Source organism: Ptychodera flava, chromosome 16 (genome assembly GCF_041260155.1).
Source record: "Ptychodera flava strain L36383 chromosome 16, AS_Pfla_20210202, whole genome shotgun sequence".
NCBI lineage: Eukaryota > Metazoa > Hemichordata > Enteropneusta > Ptychoderidae > Ptychodera > Ptychodera flava.
In genome coordinates, this window is record NC_091943.1 from 34,841,515 (window position 1) to 34,860,899 (window position 19,385).

Here is a 19,385-nt window from a genome sequence, read left to right on the forward strand (position 1 = left end):
TTGTGATGAAGTTGTACAGAAGAGAGTCATAGAGGGACGGGAGTGCATTGCAATGGATGTGATGAGAAATATCTTTATTAAAATGATCAATGACAATGAAGGCATTGATGCATCCACATATCATAACTCGTCATTAAAAAGAAGACTGCAAGCAAGGTTTGGTGACAAACTTGTGTTTATTCGACCTGAGTATCGGCAATGCGAAATTCCTATGGCTAGCAGAGAAGACACCGGTTTAGATAGTCATATCTTGAATATTACCAATACAGATTCTGAGAGTGGAGGGAGTGAAAATGAAATGGAATCACAGTCGATGACAACAAGCTATGATAACAGCCAAGATTAAAGGCTTGAGATGATCCACACTGCAATGAATATTCACAGTATTCTTGAAGAAACTGAAGGCGTTAATAACTAGCCTCTCAGGGCAAAAGACCTGTCAATCCAACAAAGTAGTTTTGTACCCACAATGCTGAATAAACAAAAGAATTGCCTGAGACCAAGATGGATATTACTCAGTGATGATAGAAAAGTAGCGGGACATCTCTGTATTTCAGATATATAGCAACAGAAAAATTAGTACACAGTCATAAAGAATGCGTGGCAATAGTGTTTTCTCAATATTTTGTTAAAATAGAGTTAAAAGAATGATTTTTGGTCAAAAATTAGTTATAACTATCATTTTCCAAATAGAAGGACATAACTCATCATATATTTTCTCTGAGAATCATATACTAGTAAAATGAAATCATTTACAATTCAATTTTAGGGCCTTTACAATGTTATGAAAAATTTTTAAAAAAACTCTATTTTGGTCAAAAAAGGTTTATTTGATGTTTTGATCAAACTTAGTGTTCATTTTATGTCAGTAAATGTGAAATGAGAAAGGAAAATGGTTTACTTTTCATGAAAGAAAATAAACTTGTATGCATGTCAACATTTTGGTGAAAAAATTGAAAAATGCACGTTTTTGGTAAAAAAGGCCCCTTTTTACTGTAATTTCATTAAGTTAATTGCCATTTTGCTGATAAGTACAATTTTAACTGGTAATCACTTCAATAAATGCAATGCAAAGTAAAGCAACCTTGACTTAGTCATTTTTATCAAAAATATGCAAATCTGTACTGATTTGGTCAAAAATCTGAAAAGTACAGATCTAACTGCGGTAGAACATTAAATTTTCTATACAAGTATGTGTAAGGTATCAATTCCACCACATGACAACTTGCTCAAATTTCCTCTTTCAAAAAGTCAACTTCTAGAGCCCTTTTCAGGGTTCGGCCCACAGACTATTAATGCCTGTACCATAGATATTGTATCATAACCCCTGGTGATGTTGCATGGAAGTACAATTCATAGCTAGTACAGAACTTTTCAACAGGACAAATACCTGACAACATGGGCAGAATACACCTCACATTTATTGTTCAAATATGCACTGTCACATCTCCATCACTGTCCAGGGTTATTTCTACTCATTATAGACCTGACTTTTCCAGCTAATCACTGAATCACCGATATGTCCCTTACACTAAATCAATCCAGGACTTTCATTCGTCAAAATCTGTGTGCTCTGAGTGACAGCCTAGCCTATCACTGCTGAGCTTTGGAAGCCACTATAAAATATGTCGATATACTACTGTCTTTTCGTCCTTCTATCCAATCATGGCCTGGAATTAATACTCTACAGCGTAATTTCCACCTTATCTAAGCCTCTTTCCTAAATAAACATCAACTTTGTCATATAATGTAATTCTGGCATATTTTGATGAAGTACATTTCTGTAACACAGTAAACTTTAAAAAGTGACTTTTGATGGGATTACTTCCGGAGTTTCGATGATCTGGAAAATAAACAGTCTGAGTTGAACATGGAAAAACTGGCATTGATTACAGGATGTATAAAAACATAAGTCTTTCCAAAGAATAAACTAGTATACTCAAAGATGGAAGCATGAGGTAGAATATGTTCTGACACTCACTTGACAATGGTTACACTGAGAGCTTTCCAACAATCTGTACTCACTGATGTTCCTTTTGTGTTTCATGAACACCATTGTTGCCAGGCAACATTTGCAGTTCAAATTACTAAGGATATGGCTATGAATTTTTCAGACGTGATTGTGAACAAATATCCGTGGATCTCAGAAGCTCGGATATAGTGAATTTCAAATGGAACATTTTCAAACACATTTCAGGGACATACCGGTATAGATGATACAGTTTGTACTTGTCTGTATGGGACTGAGTTGTTCGTAAAGGACTGAGCAATTCTGAGAAACAAGCAGAGAACTGAGAAGTGCTGTATAAAATTACCTCATATAATTGATGTTACACATAAAGCATGGCAGAAAACTGTTTTTCACATTCATTTGCCTGTCAATGAAAAACACATCACAAACCTTTGTGGATTCCGAGCATTTGGTTGAACACATGGTTACTTTAGGGAATGTCCTCTAGTACAGTTTAGCTGTACACAAGGTGTCCAATGCCATATACCACGTATCTACACCAGGATCCTGTGTCTGCTATGCTGATGGAGGCATGATGCCCACAAATAAACCTTAGCAGGAGACCTTTGACCTCAATTAAACTTTGGTGACTGAACCCAAAGTGTTGAGTCAGCCAGTGGGGAAACCTCACAGCCAAGATGGAGACAAACCGGACTGGATGTACCATGAAACATTCGTCTTCATTTCCAGTGTCAGCTTTTGTTGAACAGTAAACCTTATTAATTGTACCTGAACCGTACAATGTCGGAACATGGGATTGCCTTCAATCAATGATCACTGAGTTTCAATAACAGATACATTGACAAATTATTCGTGTCAGAATAATATTGACTCACTCATAGCATCTACCCGAATGTACTTTCTCTGGCTGATTACCACAAAACACTATGCATGCTGGGAAAATGTAGTCTTATTTTATCTGTTATACATTTTAGATTGAACAATTTTAGAACAAATATAATCGCAATTCCATCAAAATAAACCTGAAAAGATCTTACTATTCACAGCAATTCAAAAGAATTACGTTTTTATATGACATAAAGAGCTAATTTTTTAATTAAACATGCCATTCGTAACCATAGAATGTTATTCTTTTTATATTCATAGAATGTTACTATATTTATATTTTGATTGATTATATTGCTTGAAAATAGACCGACCATCTTTTACAGGGGACTTATTATATTCAGACGTCATGATGGTATTTTGTATTTCATGATGGACTGGCATCACAGACTTAATTTTGTGGCTGGTCCAGCTCCGTCATAACACAATGTGAGATAATAGATTTGATTCATAAAATCAGTGCACAGACAAATTCAATCAAGATATCACTGACACTGCACAGTAAACTCTGTGAGATAAAGGGAAGGCACACGTTCAGTAGCCACAGAACTGAAGTTACACAGCTGATAACGAGATTGAGTTTCAAGTCATCATCATAATAGCATTGATTGATTTTCACGATTAGACAGATACAATGGAGACAAGGACAACGTTAATTGAAATAAATATTAATGTAATATTAAAGTAGCTATGAGATGGCAATTCAAGGTGGTGGATGACTCAGCCAGTGTAAAAGTAAAATGAAGAGATATTTGCCGTTCACCGGTGGAAATAAATTCTCACATTTTCGCCCTAGCCAAACAAATCCACCTTTAAGCTGTATTGCTGTCTGACACCATATAGAATAATCATTACAGGCTATTTACAGGAAACGTCCCCTCCCACCGTCATATCTGAGACATTCTATTTCACCAGGAATACATTCCCGCTGTGTCACTGATGACTAAACACATTCCCAGAGGTCAACAGCCAGACTCTGATTAGGGATATACTACTCTCATACAAATCACTAGGGTCAATTTCAGTGAAAAAAGCCAAGTAAAATCTATGTGTACCACCATGGATGTGATGGCAACAGTTATTGATGCTGACTTTGTTATTCACGTTGTATCACTGCAAAATTATTAGCAACTTTCATCTGGAAGGCTGGCACTGGCTTACTGTGTCTGTCTTAAAGAATTTACTTGTGAGATAGTGTAAAAATAAACTGATGTGGTATTTCAGTGTATTTCAACATATTATGGAAACTGAATACGTTTTAAAATATGTATTTCAATCTAGATTAGAAATGACATTAAATTTTCTTAATGTTTTACAATATTGATCAACATTCATCATTGGTTATCTTGAATTATACAAAATCAAAGAAGAAGAAAGAGCATATCCTATATTTCTTTGCATCTTTTGCAGAAGGAAGTGAGGTGTCTTGTATCTCAGTACCTTGTTTAGCTCTCCTTTACAATTATCAAGTAATGTTCATTAGAATTTCAAATTTTACATACGATCATCGTTCCAAACACGCATTCACCACTTCTTCAAATTAACAGAATTATATTCATCAAACCAAGGTAAAAATGTGTTCTTACATAATCACACACACACACACACACACACACTAGCCATGTGAGTGATCCACAGACAAATGACTCTGAAGGATAATATATGTCTCACTGAAAAAATATGAATAATGTTAGACTCATGTTAAAAGGTTAACTATACTATGAATGCATGATTTTCACTATTAGATATGCTCCCTGCACATCTCATGGTACCGTCTAGCTGTCAATTAAAATTTCAAAATGTTGCAACTTAAAGACGTAAATATTTAATACCATAGCTGATTAAAGATCTACAATATTTCTTTGATTTGATCGAATTTCCACTCAGTAGGTATTTGATGTTGCTTTTCGACATGCTTCTCATCGACACATGCAGACATATCCCTGTTTAAAATAAATTTTGATATCTTCAGATTTCCAAGAATTTACCGTCATTGTCGACCAATGGCAACCATTAGTGCATTTCTAATCCCGCATAAAAATGTCTGACATGAAGGAAAGGAATTTGTGCGTCTGAAATAAGAGGAAATGGAAACGATGCAATGACAATGGGTGAAGTCTTGAATTATTCAACATGCAAGTGATTCATAGATGAGACACGATTGCTAGAGACATCACGGCAAAAAATGATGACGTTTTATAGAAAATAAAAACGTTAAATCTACGGAAATAAATTCTTCTTTCAATTTTGACAAGAATAAATTTACACAGAAAAAATATGAGATCAAGACAATGATTGAAATACAGCCACACTTTATGTGTCTGCAGATTATAAACGAGGTCAGTTGACTGCATTGTGACGTTTTAAAATCAGAATCTGACATTTTTAAGCCGGGAATGTCTGGCACACAATAATGGATCAAATTAGAAATAAAGCTTGCCATCACAAGACATAGAAAATTTTGAAGTGTACTTACCCACGCCACAATAACAATACATAATCAGTTATTTCAATTTGAAAACGGATGCCTGTCTGGCACTGATAGCATTTATACCGTCTTCCCAGTGTTGAATTAACATCCTCTCCGTTATTCTAGCAACTCCCTGTCTCACCATTGTCTGGTGAACTAGATCATACCCTGTTCTTTGTCTATCTGAGCCTGTCTACATCTGTCTGTCCATCACTTCCATCGCCCTGTATAAAAAGCTCTCAGCAAACATCCCCGTTCACTCCCTGCCATGTGAGCGGCAGCATGGCATGTGACTCGAAATCCGCTGTTACATGAACATTACTAAACCGATAATATCAACCAATCTCAAGCATATCTCAGTCAGCAATAAACCCCAGAAGGCAGGGCAGACATGAATCACTGAATTCAGCTCACCCGGAAGGCTGTCAAAAATTTGGAAAGGAATGGGTCTGTGTATATATCTTACCGTTTTGATGTTTACAGCATTTGGAATGGAACTGGTTCAGTTTCTGTATATCTTATATGTATATATATGATGTATTTCTCTATACCTGAATGAACCCACCTGTCTTGAGTACAATGATTGGTGAAAGGCTATTATGATAATCCACCTTTCAAGCAGACAGCCATATACTTACTGAATACACATGCACTTGAGTACTGCGACCACATTAATATTAAAGCAGCACTTTCAGCAATGAAGTCAATTAGCTTTGATGTTTCTTGTTCTTTGTGTAATCACGTTACCAGTAACTGTAATACTATTAAGCGCTACAAAATATTCAGCTTTTATGCCATCCAGCGACACAAAAACATTTTTTTCTCTTGGAATATGAAATGGTTTCATTTTAAAAATCTTTGATGAGTGAAAATTGCATTATATCCACATAAAATAAACTTTCACGTCGTGGTGCATCTCATTATCATATATGTCATTAGCGTTGGGTTTAAATTTCATGAAAATATGAAAAAAATTCCTGATAAACACTAAAAACAACTAAAATGGATGGAATAATTAAATAATTAATAACGAGAAACCATTTCTGATAAAAAATTGTGAGATAGACAACTTGCAATGTTAAATTCATAGTACACGATTCATTTAAACCTACCAGTAATTATGATGAGGAATTTTAAAAAGTCCAAAATTGTAATCAGTTTGGATACGATGAGTATTCATGATCAGCTCTGAAGTTAGATGATTATTTGATGCAAATGCTGGGGGATAAAGTTCCATTCTAAATGATGCATCCTATTTTCATATATCTTTTGCAATTTTGCCATTTGTCGGTTTGAGAAAATGTGAAAAATAACAAAAATATAAACACTGAAGCCAATAAATGAAATAAAGAGAAATCTAAATGACGGACGAAACAAGTAAACTCATTAAAAGTGCAATGTTGAGAACACATGCTCAATCAGACCACCAACAACATTAAATTTGAATGACCTGGGTCACAGAAACCCAATTGAAAACAAAAAATCAGAGCAGGTACAATGTGATTAGTTCAATTAAATCTACCATGAGAATCTACTTTACTTCATGCGAATTCTGGGAACACATTTTGGTAAAAAGTTATGGTTAACAGACTAAATCTACAAAATTTTAAAAAGCTGTCGTGTTATTAATACCACTACCATAAATCATTTGCTCAGCTGTCATGGTATTGATTGTACTACCATAAATCATATGCCCTTTGTTCTCAGAAATAAAGGCTAGCCTGGAAATCTATTTTTATAGTAACACTGTCTCAAAAAAATGTACAAGATGTTTTCATAGATCAACTTATAAGTTCTAAAACAAACACTGCTTTTAAAAAATGACAATACCAGTAGTTTACAAAATTTAGAATAATTATGCGATTACATTTTTAAGGCTAGGTCACTCTACTGTGTTAGTCTTTAAAAATAAATATAATGAATTTAAGATAGCTCTTTGGTTAAAGTTCATTAATTTTAGGTTTTGAATGAAGTTTTTACAGAAGTTTGCAAACACCAATTACTGTTTGTTTGGTATGTTCATTTGTCTTGCATTGAGCAAAAGTAAATCTAACTGGTGCAACATCGAAATAATGGAAAGGAAAACTTTCTCTTTGACCTCATATGAAAATGTCAAATTTAATCATCTAGATATTAAGTGGGTACTTTTTCAACTCAATCTGTTAATTGAGTTTTCACTTTTCTTGAAACAGAAGTCCAAATTTTAACCCTGGCGATAACAATCGGTGGTATTCAAATTAACAACCTTTCATGGAAGATTGACATGCAAATCAAAATTAATCTCTATATGAGGTACTGATTTTTTTCTGACACTTACAAATTTATCTATGATTAAACAAAATGTAATAAACAAAAGATATTTGATTAGACAAATTGTGATATATCTTGGTATATTTAAATCACAGTTCACTCAAATAAACTGGGGGGGAGGGTGTTATGCCTATATGGGGACTGACAGATTCCGTTTTCTTTACATGGCAAACATTTTGGCAGTTGTGCCTTTCAGTCAATAAAATTTGCATTCAAAATTAATGTTTCTTTAAATCTGTACCAAGTTTTGAGAAATAGATATTACTTTATCGCTGAAAAGACAAATTTCTGATAAGTTTACATAAACTTGTAAAAACTCACAAGCAAAAACTTACGGTAAAAGTTTGATGTTTACTCTTCAAGTGATATTTTTAATGTGTGCATTGCTAATGAAGTGACTTCAAGTCTTGATGAGAAAATGAATAGATGGAAAAGAGCAAATAATTTCATCTAAACTAAATGTTCACTTTCCATACAGCAAAGCATTATGGGAATTTTCATGGAAAGGATGTCTGCTTAACTACCAAACAGCTGGCTGAAATTTCAAAAGAAAAATATCACAATTGCTCACTACTAGTGACAAATCGTTTTCTTTATTTTTAGCAAATACACTTTGCCATTGTGCCTCTAATATTTGTATGATATGACATATCCGACAGAAAAACTAGACAAAAACACCTGATTACAAACTCTGAATCACTAAGACTATGTAAAACACATTGGGATGAAATTATTTGCTCTTTTCCATCTTTCATTTTCTCCTCCGAATATACTGGTAAATGTATATAGAGAGATTAAAGCACACATACATGTACTAGCATAGTTGCCTGATGATGATGAAGTACTGGAGAAATTTATAACCAAAGACAACCTAAAGGGAATTCTACTACAACTTGTTATTCATACCTTTATACATTGCAATCATTGTTGTACCTTCATGAGAATACAGTAATGCTACAATGACTTGTCACTTCTTCCATGACTGGATATTTTACAGTGACATGAATAACTTTCAAAGAAACATGTCTGACTCATCTTTGAGGGTGTTTTTAATATCTGCAATGACTTTGTGACTGAAATGCCGGTAATTACTAACAAGACTGTATCTATCATTCTTAACTGTTAACTTCGCTGAGCATGTATAGGCATATTATTTGTTAAATAATACCTTTTTCAATTCCTTAGAATTATGGTCACAGAAATCTTTGGCACTATTAGACTTCTGAACATCATTAACATTATTTCTCAAACTGACCTAACCTTTCAATACTTTCTTGTTGCCATTTAGGCACTTGTAGTATTTACTGTCAGTAAGTAGCATTACGAGATGTACTGTTCAGTCTTCCAGACCTTTTAATGTGAAATTAGTAATGCTTCCATGGTTTTACATTTAATTAAATGGCTTCAAAGATGACAAGCATTCACAACAGGTGGTCCTGGCAATGGCTACTGACACTTGTGGCACTAGTGTAGTATTATGGAGTTGGAAAGCCAAGCTTTGCTGTCCCATAGATCAAGGAGGGGAGCTGCTGTCATGGCAACATGAACCCGAATTAGATCAGGCTCTTTCAAATGAGCAACAGGCATATCAAACGATGAAGAAAAGAATTGACACTGTTTGATGTAGGAGAGAGTGATGGATGGACCAGTGAGAGATGTACTAATTAGAAACTTGATATGCCTGTAGTAGAAGCAACAAATTTAGTAATAGGTCTACCACTGTCAATGGAGCAGAGAAAATATCCTGTGAGTACGCAAGGAAGACAAACAGACTTTCACCCTTTCACCCCCTTTCCCTTTGGAATGATCAAATATTTCCAATGGAAAACAATAGGGTTATGCCATTATTCAGCAGTGGATAGGTTAATGTAGAAATAGTGAGAAGGGAAAAGATTGATTGGGATAAAGGACATTGGAAACTCAAAACAAGGTAATGGAAAGATCTTGAGAGATGGGGATAGATTATAACCAACGGGTAAAGGATGTATAGACTGGAACAGAATTCTATGAGTAAGTGTGATGGAGAAAAAGCAGCGAGAAATGCTTATAGTAAACAGGATAGATTTCCAACCTTTCACACCAAACAGCTGCTCTGACTGTTTTCATAGTGAGAGTTGGTTAAAAGGTGAATGACACAAAGTGGATGAATGGAAGCAACGTATGGCCTAGAAGGAAACTCATGTGTATTGTTGTTGAGTAATTCATGGAAAAAAAAAGAAAACTGAATTTTACTGACCATAAATCCTGAGCAAAGAGTTTGTGACAAGTTTTTTAGTACAATACTTCAACTAGTGATACTAGATGTGAATTCATCATGGCCATTAATCTTACGTTAAAAAGCATTGTAAACCTGGTAACTTTGATCTGGAAACTAAATCTTAACCACTTTGTCCACATCAATTATGCTAATGTCTGTCTCTGATTAACCCTGGGTTGCAGCTGGTAGTGAAACCCTATCGTGTCCAATGATCCGAGACTCGTCGCAGCACTGAATGGGCAGTATCCAAGGATATATGTCATATCCGGTCGGCAAAGAATGGAGCTTTCATGCAACAAAACTGTTACTTCCAACATTTGAATGCACTGCATCAATAATTCAAACGCTGCGCCATCAGAAACTAATGCTCTCCTGTTGCCATGGATTCACAATAATTAACATTTAAAAACACATTAGTCTCAAGTCGTAGCTAGGAAAGCCCGCTTTTTTGCTCTTGTGTCATCACATGTCTAACCCAGCATGCCCAGACAATGTTTTTACAACTTTTAATAGCCTCTTGAAAGTAAATATACCCCTGTAAGGTCAAGTAAGAACTCACTTTGTCAAGAAGGAGTTTGCCATTAGTTGCTTGGAGTATAATTTTCCTGACAACAAAGCAGTGTTTTTAACACAGGAAAACATTCAACATCTCTTTCTTAGGTGTGAATATACTTTTTCAAAAATAGCCTTTCCAGGATATAAGTAAATGTCATTGTTCCTATTAATTTGATATCAAAACATACTTGAACTTCAGAGTTAAGATCCATATTGTACATAAGATCAGTAACGGTACAGAAAGTGCACATATACTGTACCTATGATGCATTACTAAGACATTGCACTATATACATTATTCAGAGTGCTCCCTAAGCCTTGTCACACAGGATTTGTTTGAAAGTATGAATTACGACCACTGCTTGATAAACAGTCAACTATAAAATGAAAGAAAATGAATTCACCTGCTGAGGTCTCCTCAGAAAAGTCAATACAATTGTACATTACATCTAACACTTTATGCTTTAATTTGCGCAACTTGTGAACAAAGGTATCGATACTGAGTACGATATATGAATGATAAATTCTTCAAAATGTTTTAAAGAGGAAACACTTTTTTACAGTTTGCTAACCTTGCTACATTTCTGTCTATTGCATCTGCTATATCATGACAACCAGTACAACGAAGCTGGGTCATACTCACTGTGTACTTTTTATTGAATGCTGGAATGTATTTTATCTGAAAATAAACTGGCAGCCTAGCCTGTGTGACGTGTACAGGCACTACCTTGGCAGCTAGCCTTAAATAGTGCTTTCTGTCTTTGAATTATGCCTGTTATGAAGGTGACAGCTTTGAGAATGTTGCTTTGAAGATACTGCTGCTACTTACTACATACCAAGACGGCAATTTAATCAGCAATTTATATTTACATGTATATCAAATGTACATTTAGGGCCGAACTATTTTATTTCTGGGGGTTGGAGGAATTTTGTAGAGTAACGAATTTGTGAAAAAATAATTTGATCATATAATTGCTTGAGGAAAAATGTTCCAATAGTTAGAATTAAAAGAAAATTCTTAGCAATGTGCCTGAAACCAGCAAATTAGGTGAGATCTGACTCTGACATATTCTCTGAAGGAGAAAAAATATTTCTGTCACAATGATGGGGAAACAAATTGATTCCATACTCGCTTCCTCCATCCCCTACAGAAATCAAATGGTTTTCCCTTACTACAATATGTATTCCTCATTAGGCCAAGAAAAATAAAAGTTTGTTTCTCATCCTAGACATACCGGTATTTCAAAAATGATGCGGTGACGCAGGGTTTTTTTTTCTACATTTTTTTTATTCTTCAACCAACAAGAAAAAAATACATGAAAACAGCATAGGAATGCAAACAGAGATAAATGCATGGCAGTGTTGCCTTATTTCTGCCGGTTGACTTTTAGTGCAGCAATACACAGTTTTGACAGCTTAATATAACAGTGACATATGTGTACAGTTCTGAATGGAATGTTAGTGTCAGTTATTTTGTTTACATTCTGTTTTATACATTTCTGTGTTATCGTCGCCTATTTTTGCATTTTTTTCATTTTATTTCCTCATGAGCAGAAAAGAAAGGTTAACGTGGTGGGTCTGAATTGATGCGCGTGAGGACTAGAAACAAACGTTTTCTTTTTCTTGGCCTAAGAGTTGTGTATCAAGTCACAGCTGCTCAGTAGAAGAGCTAGATTATATTAATGAAATAACAGCGGCCCATGTTGCCACTGTTCAGATAATAATAACAGACAAAATCGTAGTTGTAAACTTTGCTCCAAAAATTGCTTGTCTATGAAGTCTGTTATTTTGGATTTTGGCTGTGAAAAATTTGTAACCCCAGGATTGTCAGCTGACTTACAGAAAGTTTTCTGGAACATATTATATATTATGTAAGAAATCAATCTTGCAGGTCTTCATTAACACACTCAAGGCTGTATTTTCTTATCGTTTCTCAAACCCTGATCTGCTTTTAATTTTATTTGAATGGCTTAGTTTTACAGAATGATTGATTCACAAACTTCTCAAGTAGAAAAACATTGTGTGCCAGCGATAGAGATACGCTATAACCTTATACGAAGGTTGGCAACGGGGCAAATGCTGTGTAGGTGGAATATTGCTGACTGGTACACTCACATTGACCTTCCATTCCACCATGTCAGTTCAATATCCTGGATAATTTGTCATACAATGCCATTTCTTTGCAGTTATAACAATTCATAGACAGGAAAGGAAGGAAGGCAACTATTATCGAACATGACCTTTGAACTCGAAACAGAAATTGACCGATGAAAGTTGACTTTGAGTGTAGGATCGGAAGCTACACAGAACTGGAGTAGCCAATACGTCATGTTATATACATGTTACACAAGAGTATTTACAAATGTGCAAATTTTAATTTGGAAAATTAACTGATCCAAAGAAACAATTACAGTATGTTAGCATGTAATGTGATAAGAAAATTTCATATTATATTACCATGTACATCATTGTTGACATATTACAAGTTGGCATATTACATATCGCATTTCTATTTCTGGAACTATGGCATAATTGCTTGCAGCCAAAATGTAAAATAAGGAGATTTGAGCAATACATGGGGATTAAGTCCTTTTGTATGAACTGAAAGTCAATTGTAGCGGTGGTAACATCCACGCAAGAAAGTGAAATAATAATAGCCTACATGTTTGCAAAAAGCAATAAATTTTTGCAAAGTGAGTATGAAAAGTTGAGGTTGCAAAGCAACCGTGATAATTCATGACAGTGTTTTCTCACTAGGATGAAAGTGACTATCGACAACCAATAATAATAATACAGCAGATTCCTTAGTACGCATATTACCCGATAGAAAACTTAAAAAGACACATGAAATCAATTAATACTATGGCTTTCATAGCAATTTTTTTCTGAATTGATTAATTTTCATTGATAACACAATGTTGTCAATATGAATTTTAAATGATCATGTTAATAGTCATAATTGATATTTGTGAGTTTTGTTTTTCCATTCATAAATTATATCTGCCTATGTCCCCATGTAATACAGGAATTAATTTGATGTCTGCAATCACAAGTCACGTTTTCCCATGCATCACTATGTTTAAAATATTTCAGCCCTTGATCCACAGTCCTTGAGAATATCTAACAAAATAACATTTGGCAGATTTGAGGTAAAACATGATCTAACTGGGATTTTTTTTTTGCCATTCAAACATACCGTACAGCATCTTCACAACAAAAATTCATCGCAACACTATACCGGTAGCTCCACTCATACATAACTGCAGATGAAAACTGCATCACACAAAATTACAAAAATTTTGAAATCTTCAGCAGGGTCAAAGTGGCGATAATGAGGGCGCCCACACACATCACAACTCCTTGATCAACCATATATCATTTCAACATGTAGATCTTATGTGAGTGTAATCACAAATCCTTCTGACAACAAAATTAAATGCCGTTCTTTCTGATCCTTTCTGATTGATTCTATCATACATATTATCAACTATATGATTGAAACATGTGATTGTTTTCCTCATTGTGGAAATGCTCAATCTCTGTCCTGGCTTGTGCAACATTCTTCATTCCCTATTTCAAGAAACCTAGACTTTAATAATATATTCAATTTCCACATCTGTCCCTTAGACAGAGTCAAGATTTCAATCACTGGCGTTAAACATGTATTTTCAAGAATTTTTTGTCCTTTTTGTAAACTATGGTGTGTTTCCTTCTCTGTTTTTCTCCCAAACACATATTGAAACGCCTAGTTTTCAATTCTTGATTTCCAAATTCTCCGTAGTCTGGACTAGAATTCTAGCCCAGCCCAAAATTCAGTTAACAACAAATGTTACAATAAAATGGAATGTTTCACATAATGCATTGTGTTGCAAAGGCTATTGCTGTTCAACATATATATGCTTTAAAAGGGAAACAAATAATAAAAAAATATTTTTTAACTTTAGTAAGATCAACACTAATGAAAACATTATCACAAGTTATGGATTTTCTTTTTAGTTCAATACAGTAATCCTACAAATATGCCCCATGCAATTTTGATTTGATTTATTTCATATTAAAAGTCTGTGATAAATACAGCAATTTTCTAAACCAACAGTGGCTCTTCACTTATCGAGAAAGCTCTTGTTGCCATAGGCCAATCAACTGAACCAACTCTAGACTTGGAGTTACAGTATATGGCTTGCACTGTCTATCAGACTATTTTAATATACACTGTTATCAACTCACAAGGCTTGAAGAAGTAGTTCATTTTATGGTAATACAGCAAAATACAACAATGGGGTCATCCCTAAGGACATATCAATATACGACAAATTATCTACGAATTTTTCAACGAAAATGATAAAACTATCCTGAAATATGCTGATTTTTAACATTGTTGTAATGAGAGGTCTGAATTCTGTAATTAAGAATGACCTTGCTCAAAGTAAATTATCAGAGATAAAAAGATATTGGACAAGCAGTCTCTGAAAAGCTGTGACTTAATATCCACTGGATTATATCAGAAGTGGAGATTATAACTATCTGTTTTGATACACCAACTGTATCATTGACACTCCGGTGAAAAAAGTGATTATTCTTCATAGTAAATTATCCATGCCACAGACAAGTATTGTTTGAAAAGGCAATCATTAACTGGATGAATACTACAATCGGTGATACCCACTGTCAAATTCAGGATGATCTGTCGCCCAATCATCTGTGAACACAGCTTTCTTCATGTAGATTAATTAATAAAATGAACTGAAGGTAGCTAGAATACCCAGCACTGCCTTTGACACATTTCATTTTACAAAGTGCATGTTAGATTATTTACTTTTGGTGCAACGTGTACTATCCTATGTACAAGAACTACAAATGAGTAAATATATTCCGTTTCTTCTTTTGCAATGTCTCTTGAAATTTTCACAAAAGAAACAGATCAGAGAAACTGGTTTCCATTTCAAAGCAGATGCCAAATTAGTTTGTTCCAAAACTTAGCAGTTTTTTTGCATTCAACAAAATCGTACTTTGTATCTCTTGACTTGGTCAATTAATCTTTTGTATGTTGTATTTGGGATTGTAAATTTGGGAATCCCTCTGGTGCAGATTTCGATTTTACCACAAAGTTTTTTAAGTACATGAATGGTACACATACATGTAGCAATATTATTCACAAATTTCAATTTATTATTTCACCTAAACTTTCCATGTTTCCTTGAATTTCTTTACTTATTAAAATTGTCAGTATATTTACGCAGTGTCTATGCCATATACCGTACAATGAGGTCAGGACCTTGTCAAACATAGCTTTCAGTAAATCAGAAGCAATTTCCAGATACAGTAAAACCTGTCTAGACCAAACCCTGTCTAAACTTGAAACCTGCTTAAACTGAACCCTTTTCCGAGTCCAATTCCAACAGAACTCTATATTAAAAGGACCTCTTAAACCAAACACCTCTACAAACCGAACAATTTTCTCAGTCCCTGACAGGTTAGGTTTAGACAGGCTGCCCTGTAGTGGAATATTTCAAATTTTCATTTCCCTATGCTTCAATCAATTTAAAAGTGTATGTGCTGTGTTGTGTATGTGTTGTGATATATATAGTCCTTTATCACCAAACTCACTACACACCTGTGATGATCCGCTCCTGTTTTCGTTCTCACTGTTTTAGCATCACTTTAAAAGATTGAACGCATTCACATTTTGTCATTACACATAGCTGATCAGCTGACAGAACACGATGAGTCAGAGATGAAGTATAAAATGTGAGACATCTTTTCTGTCAGTCAATATTTCACCCTTGCTCTCATCAATCACAGGTAAATGTACATCAATAAAGGATAATGTGAAGCATCAGAGCTACAGATATTCATTGTAATCCTACAACATTCAGAGTTTATGCAATTCTATACCATTTCCTATATACTTTCACAGTCGTCACAGCATCAGGACTTATGTCATTTATAACTGCAGGTCATTGACAGTAGTTTATCAATGACATCCACTCTGACCTTTGAACCTTCATTGCTTGACATTAATACCGCGTGGTAGATTTTGCCCCTAGACAGTGGGCACACAGTCCATGTAGCCGACAATGAGATGCAAATGATATGCGGTCAAGGTCTCCTCAACTAACTTTCAGCTGGTTCTTCACTTTCTACTATTTTTATAGTATTTTTTACAAAGGCACAGACTTATTCTACCTGCAACTTAAAACTGATAGTGATTTTGTAGCTCATTCTTTACTATTTTTCACAGTTTTTGGTAGCCGGTAACAGACACTTCGTGTTCGTGTCGGCTACATGGACGATCTGCCAGACAGTGGATGTGTGTCCTTTGTACACTTTCAAGGAACACATCTTACTGGTAGTATGCAAAACAAATCCTCTAAGCAATAGCTGTTTGATTTCTGTTTTAATCTGGGTCCATTTTGAACGTTATACATAGCATGCACTATACTTATAATTCATATCAACATAGACTGTGCAGGAAGATGAAGTCACTCAAGTTGAGAATGCAGCACCATGCAACTGAAGCTGGCATTTGGCAATGAAGCAAGTCCTTGTACAACAACTGTGGATTCTGATTGTAATTTTGAAAAGCAAAGCATTATTCATGACATTGGCTAGAAAAAAGGTTTTTTGAATGGAAATCCTATATGTGTAGTTTGAACCATTGATGTCTATCAACAATGCATAGCCACATTTTACTTGAACTTGGAGTACGTATCATGTGACCAGACGTTGAAACAGACTCCTCTGCATGACTGCATGAGCTATTAATCACCCTTTACCTGCAAAGTTCATATTTTACCATCAGATCAAGTTGGTTAAAACTAGTGACAGAAACAAAATATGAATGTCCAATATTGTGCATTTTAAGAAAGATGAAGAGGATTTGAAGGTCCCTGAAGACAGAGACTGTGAACAAGACTTTTAACAGACTACTGAAACTAGGAAAGCTGCTATAACATAGTATTACATACCAAGCTAAGTACCGGTAGGTGAAAATACATTTGGTTTTGGCTCAATACCGCTTTTTACTGACTTAGCAAATGAGGAAGTGATACTGTCTGGCAGGAAAAGGGCTATAGAGAAACATGCTTGAAATTTTGCGATGCTGTATAGATTTAACATAGTCAAATATAACAATTTTATTTTCTGTATAAAGTTTGTTGACAATGCAATTAGTCAACTTTTGACAATATGCAAACAGGCCAGAAGACCTGGTGTACATATAGTATTGTTTGTCCATATGACAATGGCTAGTCCATGGGCCAGCATGGGTGAAACCTAAATGACTTTTGACAGCCCATCATATGCACAGTAAAACCATCTGAGTCAGTTTGCTATCTTGTTGGCATTGGAGCATTAGACAGTATTGGCTGTTTTAAGTAAAATGCATTTAGTTTTATATGAAACCTCCATTGGCAGTGTCTATTTGTGTATTGTGTAACTAATGCAACCAGCCTTTATGGACCCTTTTTGTGTAATTCTGTCAAAGAAACCCTAACTGTAATACTAACTGAAGCAAGTTCTGAAACAAAATACAAACTGCTTGTCAAACATAACACAGACTAAAGTCTTTGATGGAATATCACAGAAATACATTACATGTTCTATACAAGAAATTACAAACAGAACTTTCACTTCCAGTGATGCTGCAGGCTTGTACAGTCATGAAATGTACACAAGTGCTAAATCAAATGTTACATGTTCATATCATGTGCAATTTGTAGTTTCCACAGATTCTAGAAACAAAGTGCAAAATAATCAAAAAATCTGTATAATGTGAATATAATATTCTGTTTAAGACACTTTCCCATCAGTAAAAGGTATTTCATCAAGGGGACTGAGACTATTCTTTTTGCAAGTTGAATTGAAATTGTGTCATTGTGATGTGATTACTCAAATTAGCTGTATCAAATTTTATTGTTAATTCAATTAGCTTTCTAATCATATAACATGCACCTTGACTGTGATCAGAGATAATGAATACAATGGGTATTTTACAAGATCAAGTTAACCCTTATATCAACAGTCATGGCCTGGAGTTTTGATATATAAACTGCTTCATTTTCCAACTCAGCCAATAACTTTTAAATGTTGCAGACTACGTTTTACTCATACATATGACCAGCTTTCAGAATAGCCTTGTCTGGGAAATTCCCCGAGGGTGGAAATTTCACCTTTGATAATGTAGCCCATGGTCTAACACGGCCAGTACTTATAATACATAAGGCATGCAATATATTCACTCATATCCGACAGCGCCGCATTGCATATCAGGTTATTGTTCAGCATTATGAGGAAATATCCCATAAATTGAACATAAATACATCCTAAATTCAACACAATCAGGCCATTTCAGCTATACTATTTGCAGAAAAAACTTTTCTAAAAGTTGGATATTGGATTTCAAGGAAATACTTACAATACTTACATTTTAACCAACCTTCTGTCTGTTGGAGCAGATATTTTTTCATAAAAAAGTGATAAAAAGAGATATGAAAGCAAGAAGTGAGAAGGTCATGCCTTGTCACTTCATTAATTCAGAAAGTAGCATTGGAACGTCCCATTTTCCATATTCATGTAATGCCTATAGTCACTTCATTAATTCAGAAAGTAGGATTGGAATGTCCCATTTTCCATATTCATGTAATGCCTATAGTCACTTCATTAATTCAGAAAGTAGGATTGGAATAGCCCAATTTTCATATTCATGTAGTATGTGCCTTGAAACTAAAAGCTTGAACTTTTGCTCAAAATATCCTCTATGAAACTTTGACTATTCTTTATAACAATCTAGAAGTAAAACAAGGGGTCATTCTGTGACTTTTGAATAAGAGAAACAAATTACCTAAAATTTCCTAATACTTATTCCTCTTTGAAACTGCTGTCATTTATAAAATTATATATAACTCTGTTGGGAAATTATGAATAAATATTTTCAT

The 19,385-nt window shown here is 34.6% G+C and overlaps 1 protein-coding gene across 5 annotated transcripts in view; it reads right to left on the minus strand.

Annotated features, from left to right (window-relative positions):
- LOC139114681 (double-stranded RNA-specific adenosine deaminase-like) overlaps window positions 1-19,385 on the minus strand; it is a 54,357-nt gene that overhangs the window by 23,527 nt on the left and 11,445 nt on the right. Inside the window, exon 1 of one of the 5 annotated variants that reach the window (XM_070676549.1) lies at window positions 5,794-5,898. The exons of 2 other annotated variants lie outside the window; for them this stretch is intronic. Coding sequence is in view for 1 of the 3 variants with exons in the window: in XM_070676547.1 (XP_070532648.1) it covers window positions 2,402-2,434 (33 nt within the window). In the remaining 2 variants the exon portion in view is untranslated. Of the gene's footprint in view, window positions 1-2,401; window positions 2,561-5,333; window positions 5,651-5,793; window positions 5,899-19,385 lie in introns of those variants that run through there. 2 more of the 5 variants (XM_070676548.1, XM_070676547.1) reach the window with 2 other exon arrangements.